The sequence below is a fragment of the Equus caballus genome, chromosome 2 (genome assembly GCF_041296265.1).
Source record: "Equus caballus isolate H_3958 breed thoroughbred chromosome 2, TB-T2T, whole genome shotgun sequence".
NCBI lineage: Eukaryota > Metazoa > Chordata > Mammalia > Perissodactyla > Equidae > Equus > Equus caballus.
This window is the reverse complement of record NC_091685.1, coordinates 17,152,318-17,165,472: the sequence shown is the minus strand read 5'-3', so window position 1 is coordinate 17,165,472 and position 13,155 is coordinate 17,152,318. Positions and strand designations below refer to the sequence as shown.

The 13,155-nt window shown below is 43.4% G+C and overlaps 1 protein-coding gene across 41 annotated transcripts in view; it reads right to left on the bottom strand.

The window, feature by feature from the left end:
- Positions 1-13,155, bottom strand: part of SCMH1 (Scm polycomb group protein homolog 1) — a 185,828-nt gene that overhangs the window by 20,809 nt on the left and 151,864 nt on the right. For all 41 annotated transcript variants that reach the window (XM_023632337.2, XM_070260275.1, XM_023632349.2 and 38 more), the window contains 2 exons: positions 3,217-3,417; positions 1,243-1,434 (listed from right to left, as the gene is read on the bottom strand). In XM_023632337.2, coding sequence (XP_023488105.1) covers positions 1,243-1,434; positions 3,217-3,417 — 393 coding nt within the window. The remainder of the gene's footprint in view (positions 1-1,242; positions 1,435-3,216; positions 3,418-13,155) is intronic.

Genomic DNA, 13,155 nt, shown 5'->3' with positions numbered 1-13,155 from the left:
CCTGAGCCGCCAAAGCAGAGCGCATGAACTTAACCACCTGGCCATGGGGCTGGCCCCTCAGTGCAGCATTCTAACTATAAGTAAGAATACCTTTTTCTGTTCTCAGAGATTCTGATGCTGACAGAAAGCAATCTAGAGCAGGTTAGGTGAGAAAAAGTTCCCTCTGAAGAAAAGAATCAGTGAGGGGGTCACAGACACGTCTGCAGGCCCCCCACAAGGAATATTTGAAATTCAGGTATGTTTTTGCAAGTCACATAAGCAATGCTCATTTGGGTGCAGAAGGATAGAGGGGGCAAGGCTGGGGCTGGGTGAGTAGTCACTTCCCTGAACACATTCTTCAGAAGTGATTCTGTTAAGACAATGATAAAAAGACAACAGGGAAAGCAATGTGGGAACAACATGTGTAGAAAGTCAGGGGGGCCCCTTTCAGACACAAGCTCCCCCATCAGCGGACAGCACGCCCCAACACGAAGAGCATGACCTTTCTCTTCCTCTGGCCAGGACAAGGTCCACGGGACTCCCTGAAAGGGCCTTTCCTCCCTCTCTCAACAACAACCTACCTCGCCACGTTTAGGGCCGAGCTTTCCTTCCCTCCCTGTCGGGCTGTGTTCTGGACTCCAGATTAGAGATGCCGAGTTTCATTCACTCTGTAACCTTTCTCGGAAGTGCTTAGTCACTGATCCGGCCACGTGGCATCCGCTTTCCTGTTGTGGGTCTGGTATGTTAACTAAGAAAGTTATTTTCCAGCCTATTTAGAAACAGCAGGAACTTGAATTGACTTGCTAGAGTGGCGGTGCTGAGGAGTTAGGGCCACATGCCAAAGGAAAGAGCGGATGGCCAATCACCAGGGAGCAAATTTCTCAATCTGCAGCCTCAGACTAAACCTTCCTGCTGGCAAGGGAGATCCATGGTAGGCCTTTGCTGCCAGATTCACACTGGGAGATGTACTGTGACTTCACAGCGGCTCCGCATGCAGCCTGGAGCTCAGAAAGGGAATCGTGCACCACCTTTTTCTATGGACAAAAACCTGGAGGAAAGAAGGTTAATCCTAGAGATAGGGGACAAAATCTTGAAGAGAGAGTAAAGATGAGAGGAGACCAAAAAGTCCCAGACATGGCAATAGTAAGGGACAGAAGACCAGATGTGTGGATAATAGGGGCCAGGCTAGCAAGTCTGAGGCCTTGCTGGTGCTGCCACTAGCTCTGCCCCCCCTTCTTAGCCCATCCCCATCCCAGCTCCTACCTGGTAGGTACCTGTCGTGGCTGTGGCTGTACTCTGTGGTGGTGAGTGACAAGTGAGTCTGTGTGAAGGGCTGGTTGCCAAACAGATTGTCACTGTGAAGGTTGTGGCAGAGTTTCTCCAGGAAGCGGAGGACGTAGGTGATGCTGTTGACTGCTGGGAGGTTGAGGGTGTGCTGTTCCCGGTCAAACACGGCTGTGGAGTTAAGTAAACAGGGCTGAGCACGTCAGCCTGGCAGTGCAGTGCAGCACTGGGCAGGAAGAGGCCAGCCCACTGCTTGCCTCAGGCTTACCTGGTTACACAGAGGCAATCAGTGCCCAGGTTTCCTCCCTCCCTGCCTTACCTCCCTCCCTTGAGGGTTTGATTTTTGCCTCCAACTCCAAAGGGCTTGCAATAATGGGAGTGGCCAGGCCAGGTATGTTGCACCCGAGGCTCTGGAATGATTTTACTCAACCTGTGAAAACAACTGTGAACATAATTCTGTCTGCCCACCAACTGGCTGGGCCTCCTACGGGAAATCGGTTCATTTAGGGTTCTATTTCCACAGGAACTTCCCAAGAACAGAGACGCTGGGCAGCAGAGGAGAACACAGCTATTGCCAGCAATGTTTGGGTGCACAATCTGGTCTGTATAAGGGCACTAGAATTTCGGCAACATTTGGAACTATTCCATGCTTGGCTTTATTTTACTCTCTATTTCTATTCAAAAAGTATCTGGATAACCCTTAAAACGCAAAAGGCCTCTACATTTGTCTCCTAGGACAGCAAGGAAATGGGGAGGCGGGTCATTATGAGAGCCAATTTTGGGGCAGAGGAAGAACCCTAGAGGAGGTGTAGGTTGCAGCAGCTAAAGAGAGGCAGTAAGGAGGCCGGGTGCCTGCACAGAAGCAAAGCAGAGACCAGGCGGCGGCCTCGGCCTCAGGCGGAGAGGAAGGCTTGATTTCCCAAGCAGTCCCAGCCTTCCATAACAGCCCCTCCCGCCGGCCCATCCTCCACACCGCCAGTCACTGCCTCGTCTGGGTCACGCACCCTGTCCCCGTTCCTCTCCTGTGACAGCTCTCACCTAGCTGTGACATGGCTTCTTGTCCACCAGGGCAGAGCCTCAGCCTGTCCTCTTCTCTCCTTCCCCTAGCCAGTGTCTGGCAATAACCTCTGACATATAGTAAGGGCTCAATAAATGTTTGCTAAAAGAATACAGCTGGGTTATTTATGGGGTCTTCTATGTCAGCTCAGTTTCCTGAAGCTGAATATTGCCACTTGTTAGAGGGAAGGGGCAGGAGATTATGGAGTAGGAGAGAGTCAAGATTGGGGCTCGAGGTCAAGTCTTTAGAGGTTGGATACAGAACACAGTACAGAATAGGGTTCTGGACTTAGGAAAACTGAAACAGAACTAGGGCACAGCAGAAAAAGCGAATATTCTCAGTGAAAACAAAAAAATACTGTGTAGTTGACTCAACCTCTCATAGCAGGAAAGAAAGAAGGAATGATTCTTCCCGCTTTGCCCTAGGATTCGACTCTCATGTATCAGGGCTGCCTTAGGATCGGGAGGCTAAGAGCCAAAAGTACGAGAGAAGACTTCTGTGGTTCCTTGAAGCCAGGTGGGAAGCCGTGGCAGCCTGCAGAAGTTCTCCTGTTGCCATAACACAGCCCCCTCCGGATTTTTCCTGTGGAATGTCTTTAAAGCAATCCACTCATATATTTTCTATACGGAGAGGCTAAGCAGGTAGACAGGAAAGGAATCTGTTTAGAGGCTCAGTTAAGCAGAGTCTGCATGGGTATTCTACTCAGCAGAGATACGCTTAAGGCTCAGAGGGGCTCTGGGAGTTGAAAATGAGGACTCTCTGAGGAACGGAGTCCCTTCACGTCTCTCCAGAGTCTACAGGTGTGAAGGAGGAAGCAGGATGCCTAGTCAGAAATCAGCCAGCTGAGAAGGCCTGCCCCTCTGGCCAGGAGGCCAGCCCAGCCCAAGGGTGCTTACCTGAGATAACCTCACCCCCGTGGCCCTGTTTGAGGAAGCTGAAGACGGTTTTCTGGTGATAAGCACAGTCGATGCAAGCCTGGACAGCCTGCTGCAACACCACAGAGGCGCGGGCTGGCCCAAAATGGTCAGGGAGCTGCTGCACCTTCTTCTTATCCAGGTGGGGGCCTGTGTTGCCGTTCTTGTTCAAGTAAACACAAACTGCAGGAGACAGAATCAAAAAAGCTTACAGAGTACCCAGGGTAGAGAAGCAGAAGAACAGTGCTCTCCTCTGTCTTTCGTACCCTGGGCTCTGGTCCCCAGCAGGATTCCCAGCTGCTAAGCTGGTGAAACACTGTGGGAGGGGGTAGAGGGTTGCTGTGCCCAGCTGCTGCCAGCCCAAACTGCATGACCAAAGGCTCTGGGAACACAGCCTGCTGGGAGAACAGCCCAGACCAAAGCCGAGGCACAGAACTTGCACTCTGTCTTCCGTGTGCCGAAAAGAAAATCTAAACAGTTTCCCAGACGTATGTACTTTCACTTTTGGTACTTGGTTGCCTCACATAATCCTTGTATGTCTTACCTCATATGTGTAAGGAGTTGTGTGGCCATGGCAATATTTGCAAGAGTGTGCGTGTGGTTGGCCTTGGACTTAGAAGGGTATATCACTGGTCACCTAGCTTGCTTTCTATTCTGGGCCTTGGGGTCCTTTTGTTATCTTCTACGTCAACACTCAGGCCCAAAAAAAGTAGTAAAAATAGAAAAAAAATTGGAATAAAGAAAATCATGAGCATCCCATCTTTGTACCTGTTTTAGTAGTTTCTCTTGTCATGACAGCTGGGCACTCTCCTACTTGCAACCCTTCACCTGGCACTGTGGTAGGGGAGGGGATTGGGTGGGTACAGGAGAAAGAGGAAGTCCTAAACAGAGTTGCATCATGGTCTCCAGAGAGGACCCACAGTAGCCTGGTTGGCTGTGACACTCTTTCTGCTGATCTGCCTTCTAGGCTTCCACTTGAGTAGGGGGTAACCTTCTTTCTCACACTGTCATGACTCACTAATCGAAAGGGTAGGAGGGCAAAAAGTCTCTTTTGCTATTAAAGGAAAACAGATAAGAGCAGTAGTTGTGTGGGCTGTGGAGGGACTGCCGCTCTCTTTGGGCCTCAGGTTTACCATCTGTAAAAAGGAGGGGGAAGAGCCAGATGCTCTCTGAGGACTCTTCCACCTTTATAATTCTAATTCTAAGGGGAAGCAAGGTGGAGAGAAGAAAATGGAAAACAGAAAGGAGGCAGGTGGGATGTGAAAGGTGACATGTGAAAAAGAAAGGAAGGAAAAAAAGAAAAGGGTAAACAAGATGAGTTGAAATATACATTTAACTCTGTTCTCTCCTAAAATGAGCCAGACAACAAGAGAGGAGACGACATAAAATTCTGGAAGCTGGAAAGCATACTGGCAAAGGAGTAACTGACTTGGCAGACCCAGGAAAGCTGAATCCTTAACCACAAATGGCAAATGATGAGAACCAGGCTGTTCCGTCTTATACTTCACAAAAGACCCAAGAATGGGCAGGTGCCTCTGGAGGTGGTGTGAGGGTAGATCTAACAATAGAAGGATTGGTTGAAGTCTGTTAAGAATTAGTTAGGATTCTCATGTCAAAATATCACTTTTTTTGCTGAAAACAAAACAAACAAAAATGCAGGAACTCAAAGAGATAAGAAGACTAATGAAAATAAATGAAAACATTATGTCTTTGAAAAGATGCTTACAAGAATGTTCATAGCAGCTTAGTCATAATAACCCCAAACTAGAACCAACCCAAATGTCCATCAACAAGAGGATAAATACACAAGTTGTGGTATATTCATTTATTGGAATACCACTTGGCAGTAAAAAAGAATGAACTACTGATAGGGTGCATCTCACCAACATTTGGAGAGAAAGAAACCAGATCCAAAAGGGTATATGTAGTATGACTTCATTTCCATTAAGTTCAAGAACAGAAAAATCTAATCTAAACTTATAGAAATCAGAAGAAAGGTAGGAGTGAAGATTGGAGTAAGGAGGCATGAGGGAACTTCTGGGGGTGGTAGAAATGACTTTTAATTGTGATAGTTACATGGGTGGTTACAATGAATAAAATTCTTCAAATTGTACACTTAACATCCATACATTTCACTGTATGTAAAATACACCTAATTAAAACACACAAAAAGGCAAAAATATGACCACTCCAGTGATGATTAAGAAAAGAAATTTTACATGGATTAAAGAGTGAAATAGAAAAGGCAAACTACAGAATCCTTAGAAAAATGTGGCAGTTTTAACACATGGGCCCCAAATTCTTTGACATTCCTTCCACTGATCTCTGTGATACTTGACCAATAGAGTATGGTGGAAATGACCCTGTGCCAGTTTCTGGGCCCAGAGCTTAAGAAGCCAGCAGTTTCCACTTAATGTTTCTTGGGACATTCACTCTTGGAATCCACCTACCCAGTGTGAGGAGGCAAAGACACCCAGTGGTGAGGCGCATGTGGAGAGAAACCAACAGCCAGAGCCAGCCTGTCAGCCATGTGGTGAAAGGAGATCCTCCAGTCCTAGTCCAGCCACCACAGCTGACACTGCGTGGCACAGAGACAAGCTGTTGCCACCCAGCCCTCCTACACTGCTGTTTTAAGCCATCAAGTTTTGTGGTGGTTTGTTTCGTAGCAGAAGACTATTGCAACAGCCTGTGGTACCAGAAATAGGTGCTGCAGTAAGAAAGCCTAACACGCACGGCATTGGCTTTGGGACTGGCAGCATAAAGAAGCACAAAGAGCCACAAAAAGAGTGTTGATTGAAAGGTGAAAGGGTTGTAAGTCGAGTTTTAATGGAAGCCTAAAGGGTCTTGAGGAAGCTGTCAGCAAAGGCTTAAAGGAACTGAAGAAAATCTTATGGAAAGATGGAGGACGGGGACACTTGCTAGGTAGTGGTGGAAAGTCTGACACCACTGTCACTTGCAGTAACATGGAAACAGGACAGGCACCTGAGGAACTCAGTGAAATAGCTAAAGTGAATTCCAGACAAAGCAATGAAAGAGCCATCTGGCTTCTTCTTACCGCCTGTGATAAAAACGCAAGATGAGAGAGACGAGTTTAAAAAAACCCCACAGAAGAGTTCATCAGGGGGCTGGCCCCGCGGCGGAGTGGTTAAGTTCGCGCGCTCTGCTGCGGTGGCCCGGGGTTTCACCAGTTCAAATCTTGGGTGCGGACATGGCACTGCTCATCAGGCCATGCTGAGGCGGCGTCCCACATGCCACAACTGAAAGGACCTACAACTAAGAATACGCAACTTTGTACTGGGGGGGATTTAGGGAGAAAAAGGAAAAAAAATAAAATCTTAAAAAAAAAAAAAGCTCATCAGACTAAAGAGCTTCCGCAGAAACCAGAATCAAAAAAAAAGAAACCAGAATCAAAACAAAGAGGCAACCCACCAACTGGGAGAAAATATTTGCAAATTATGTATCTGACAAGGGGTTAACCTCCATAATATATAAGGAACTCGCACAACTGAACAATAAAGAAACAAATAACTCAATCAAAAAACGGGCAGAGGAGATGAACAGACATTCTTCCAAAGAAGATAAACAGATGGCGAATAAACACATGAAAAGATGTTCAACAGCACTAATCATCAGGAAAACACAAATCAAAACTACACTAAGACACCACCTTACACCTGTTAAAATGGCTATAATCACTAAGACCAAAAATAACAAATGGAGAAGGTGTGGAGAGAAGGGAAGCCGCATACGCTGCTGGTGGGAGTGTAAACTGGTGCAGCCACTATGGAAAACAGCATGGAGATTCCTCAAAAAAACTAAAAATAGAAATACCATATGACCCAGCCATCCCACTACTGGGTATTTACCCAAACAACTTGAAATCAACGATCCAAAGTAACATATGCACCCCTATGTTCACTGCAGCACTATTCACAATAGCCGAGACGTGGAAACCATCTGAGTACTCATTGACGGATGAGTGGACAAAGAAGATGTGGTGTACATATACAATGGAGAACTACTCAGCCATAAAAAAGACAAATTCATCCCATTTGCAATAACATGGAAGCACCTAGAGGGAATTATGCTAAACGAAATAAGTCAGTCTGAGAAAGACAAACACCAGATGATTTCACTCATATGTGGAATATAAACATACACATGGACAAAGAAAACAGCTCAGTGGTTACTAGGGGAAGGGAGGTAGGGGGTGGTCATAGGGGGTGAAGGGGAGCACTTATGTGTGACAGACAAGAAATAATGTACAACTGAAATCTCACATCGATGTAAACTATTATGAACGCAATAAAAAAAAAAAAAAAAGAAAAAAAAACCCCACAAAATAAAAAAAGCCCAGGACTTACAGAGGTCAGAAATAAAATTACTTCTCATTTCCAGTCTTTCCAGAAGGCAAATAATTCTAAATTAAAAAAGGGTCAAATCCAGAATGGGACAATAAAATCTTTTGTTAACATAGCAGAACAATTTAAGACTGTGCTTCATAAACTCTTTCAGACCAAAAGGCCCTCTAAGAATCTTAAGAGCAAAGCTCTCAGATTCTCTCCCTTAAACAATAGGATTTTTAAGAATCTTAAGGGCATTGTCTCACAGCAGCTGTACAGGGAGTTCAAGCAGAGAAGGGTTTAACTGTAAGAGATGTTTGGTTGTAGCTTTTATCTTCTGAAGTAAATCCCAACAGTATTCATAGAAAACACCTCAAGTTTCTAATAGAATCATTCCAGCAGAGGCATTGCCAGCTAGGACTAAAAGCAACAAAGATGGTACAAAATGAAAAAAATCTTTTAGACTCCTAACCTTTTACAGGCAGAAAGAAGACTGAGTAGGCAATGTCAGTTTTCTCATGGAAAAGGAAGAATGATTCAGAGGAGAAAACCAAGAACCAGGGAAAACAATTCCCAGAAAGCAGCATTGAATCTAATCAAGGAACTGGCAACATGCGTCCAGCTGGATTTCAGAATTTCTATAGACCAGTTATGGCTACGTGCCTCTAGTTTTTCTCCCCGTTTGGCCGGGTGTATCTGTAAGTTATCCTATGCCTGACCCACCATCGTATGTTGGGTATGTGGGGAGCAGACAACATGTTTCTTTTGTTCACAGGTCTCCAGACTGAGAAGAACTACACTCAAGGAGCTGTTCCTGAGAAACTACACTTGAGAGGTCTCATTGGCATCTGGATCTGACTTAGATGACAAAATCCTAGATCTGGAGCCTCATGTTGTAAAGGGATGAGGTTTTTTTTCTCCCCAAAGTCCCAGTACATATTGTATATCCCAGTTGTAGGTCATTCTAGTTCTTCTACATGGGATGCTGCCACAGCATGGCTTGATGAGTGACCAGGATCCGAACCTGGGAATCCGAGGCTGCCAAACCAGAGCGTACAAACTTAATGACTCAGCCACAGGGCTGGCCCCACGATGAGACTTTTAATGGAGAATCTTGCAAGGAGAAGAGAGAATTTTTCAAGTGGGACAAATGTAAATAATTTATATGCAGAAAGTGGACTAAGGTGGTTTTAAAATATGGTCCATAATTCTTTGACCCTTCTCCCATTGACAGGTGGGGTCTTTACCCCTTCTCTTGAATCTAGGCTCTCTGACTACTTGATCATCAGAATATAGGGGAAATGATGCTATGTTAATTTTTGGGCTCAAGTATTAAGAAAATGGTAGCCTCCACTTGTCTCTTGGGACACTTGCTCTAGGAAGCCAGCCACCATGGTATGAGGAAGCCCAAGCTACCCTTTGGAGAGGTCTGTGTAGAGAATCAACAGCCAGCACCAACTTTGCTAGCTATGTGAATGAACCATCTTGGAAGTGGATCCTCCAGCCCCAACTGATGCCATGTGGAAGAGAGAGGAGCTGTCTGAATTTTAATATAGTTGAATATATTACTATTACCTTTTACAGGTATATAAAAGGTTACATACCTTTTCTTAGTTTGTACTTACTGTCTTGTTTTAAAAATCCTTCAATCTTAAGGTTATCTAGATATTTTTGTTTACTGTCATGTTTTGGTTTTCTATTGCATCTATGAAATCAGAATTGGAGGCAAAAAAAAAAAAAAATTCTGAGAAGGGTCTAGCACGTAAGGAGCTTGGAGTAGCAACTCCATCCTAACAAGTAAAAAGCTGAACAAACTGAAAAATCAACAATCCTTTTTAGATCCATCAGAGAAGTGAGGTCACAGTACAAACTGCTGCCCCTAAAATGTGGAGACACAAGACAGATGAATACAGACAATCACAATTTACCAGAGCAGAAACCTCCATCGGACCCAGTGCTGAGGTGGGAAAATCTAAACTGTAATTGATGAATTGCAGAAAGCTCAGTGAAGACCAGTCTGAGACTTAAAAAACTCCAGGTGGACCCAGTCATGGGGGCGGGGGAGGGAACCCACACTTTCGTGAGTTTTACCTCCAGGAGCTCGACCAGGTTCTCACAGTGAATATGGGAGAAAAGTCCCCTCATGCTTCCAGCAGCAGGGGTTGCAGTGAAGGAACCATTTAAAAATACACCATAGCATTCTGTTCTTTACAACACCTGCCCTCAGGAGAAACTATTTTGCTAGTTTAACCTTGCTGGGATTTGATCAGAGCCTAACCTGGCAGAAGGAAAATACCCAACTCCAGCCCCTCCAGCCATCCTGTGCCATCTAAGGGGCATGGGGAGGACGAAGAAGCACTGGTGAAGTTCACAGCCCAGGGGCATAGGCTCACCAAAGACAGACCTAACCACAGGACTACAGAGCACTTCTCCTCCAATACCTTCCCATCGCATTACTAAAGGCCCATCTACAACAATGTTTTTTACCCAGTACACCATGTCTGGCTATGAAGAAAAAATTACAAAGTATACTAAAAGGCAAAAAACACAGTTTGAAGAGACAGAGCAAGCATCACAACTAGACTCAGACATGGCAGGGATGCTGGAATTATTAGACTGGAAGTTTAAAATTACTATGATTAATATGCTCAGGGCCCTAATGGATAAAGTAGACAACATTTGAAACAGATGGGCAATGCACATAGAGAGATGGAAACTCTAACAAAGAATCAAAAAGAAATGCTAGAGACTGAAAACACTGTAAGAGAAATGAAGAACACCTTTGATGGGCTCATTAGTAGACGGGACATGACCACGGAAAAAATGGCTGGGCTTGAGGATATCTCAATAGAAACCTCCAAAACTGAAAAGCAAAGAGAAAAAAGACTGAAAACAAAAACAAAAACAAAACAACCCCAGGATAGACTATCCAAGAACTGTGAGACAACTACAAAATGTGTAACATACACATGATGGAAATGCTAGAAGAAGAAATGGAAACAGAGAATAAGAAGAGAAAGGAACAGAAGAAATATATGAAGCAACAGTGACAAGAGAATTTCCCCAAATTAATGTCAGACATCAAAGCACAGATCCAGGAACGTCAGAGAATACCAAGCAGGATAAATGACAAAAAAAAACTACACCTAGGCCTATTATATTCAAAATGCAGAAAGTCAAAGATAAAGAAAAAATCCTGAAAGAAATTAGAGGAAAAAAATCATCTTATCAATATAGGAACGACAATAAAAAGTACATACTTAGAAACCATTTGAGCAAGAAGAGAATGGAGTATAATATTTAAAGTGTTGAGAGACAACACCACCAACCTAGAATTCTGTATCCTGCAAAATTATCCTTCAAAAATGGAGGAGAAATAAAGACTTTCTCAGATGAAGAAAAATTTAAGGAGTTTGTTGCTAATACACCTGACGTACAAGAAACGTTAAAGAAGTTCCTTAGAGAGAAGGAAAATAATATAGGTCAGAAACTCGGGTCTACATAAAGACAAAAAGAGCACCGGAGAAGGAACAGGTGAAGGCAAAATAAAAACTAATTTTTCTTAATTGATCTAACAGATAGCAGTTTGTTCAAAATAAAAATAATCACGATATACTTGTGTGTGCTTATGTGTGGTACATACATGTGCTTATGCATACTTACATGTAAGCGAAGTGAACTGAATAACAGCAATCAGACAAGAAACGGGCAGGAGGGACCTGGATTATTTTATTACATGTGTGAAGTGGTACAGTGTTATTTGAAAGCAGACTTGGATTAGTTATAAATGTATTCGGAAAACTCAAGGCTAACCACCAGAAAAAGTAAAAAAAGAAGTATTACCGATACTCTAAGACAGGAGAAAAAAATGAAATCATACAAAATGCTCAGTTAAAACCACAGAAGGCAGAAGAAGAGTGGAAGACAAAAATGGGAACAGACAGGGGCAAGAAACAGGAAACTGTAAAAACGTGGTAAATGTTTATCCAACCCTATCAATAATCACTGTAAATGTCAATGGTCTAAACATATCAATTAAAAGACAGATTCTCAAAGTGGACCAGAAAATAAGGCCCAACTATATGTTGTCTACAGGAAACTCACTTTAAATATAAAGACACATATAGATTAAAAGTAAAGGAATAGAGGGGCCGGCCCAGTGGCACAGTGGTTAAGTTTGCACGTTCTGCTTTGGAGGCCTGGGGTTCACCAGTTCGGATCCCGGGTGTGGACATGGCACCGCTTGGCAAGCCATGCTGTGGCAGTGACCCACACACAAAATAGAGGAAGACTGGCACAGATGTTAGCTCAAGGCTAATCTTCCTCAAGCAAAAAAAGAGGAGGATTGGCAACAGATGTTAGCTTAGGGCGAATCCTCCTCAGAAAAAAAAAAGTGGGAGTAGCTATATTAATTTCAGACAGAGCAGATTTCTCAGCAAGGAAAGTTATCACAGATAAAGAAGGGCATTAGAAAATGATATAGAGGTCAATTATGTAAGAAAACTTATCAGGGCCGGCCCGGTGGTGCAATGGTTAAGTTCACACGTTCCACTTTGGCGACCCAGGGTTCACTGGTTCGGATCCTGGGTGTGCACCTAATGCACTGCTTGTCAAGCCATGCTGTGGCAGGTATCCCACATATAAAGTAGAGGAAGATGGGCACAGATGTTAGCACAGGGCCAGTCTTCCTCAGGAAAAAGGAGGAAGATTGGTGGCTGATGTTAGCTCAGGGCTAACCTTCCTCAAAAAACCAAAAAAAAAACAAACCCAGAAAAAAAAGAGAAAACTTATCAATTCTTACTGTGTATACACCTAACAACAGAGCATCAAAATACAGGAGGGAAAAACTGGTAGAACTGCAAGGAGAAACGATGAATCCACTATTACAGTTGGAGACGTCAACATCCCTAACATCCCTCTATCAAATATGGACAGATCAAGCAGACAGAAAACCTAAGAAAACTGTTGAACTCAACAGCATCATCAATCAACTGGATATAATTGATATCTATAGACTACTTCATCCAACAACAGTAGAATACACATGCTTCTCAAGCTCACATGGAACATTCACCAAGACAGACCACATTCTAGGCCAAAAACACAACTTAACAAGTTTAAAAGAATAGATCATACGATGTCTGCTGTTAGACTACAATGGAATTAAACTGGAAATCAGTAACAGAAAGATAGGTGGACAATTCCCAAATACTTGGAGATTTAAAAATACATTTTTAAATAACATATGGGTCAGAGAAGATATCAAGAAAAACTTAAAAATATTTTGACTTAAATGAAAATACAACATCAAAATTTTGGGGATGCAGCAAGAGCAGTGGATAGAGGGAAATTTATGCCTTAAATGCATATATTAGAAGAGCAGAAAGATCTAAAATCAATAATCTAAGCTTCTACCTTAGGAAACTAGAAAAAGAAGAGCAAATTAAATCCAAAGTAAGCAGCAGAAGAAATTAAAATTACTTTAAAATGTGTTTGTTTTAAAATAATAAAAATTAGAGCAGAAATCAATGCAATTGAAAACAGGAAGTCAAAAGAGAAAAATCAATGAAACCAAAAG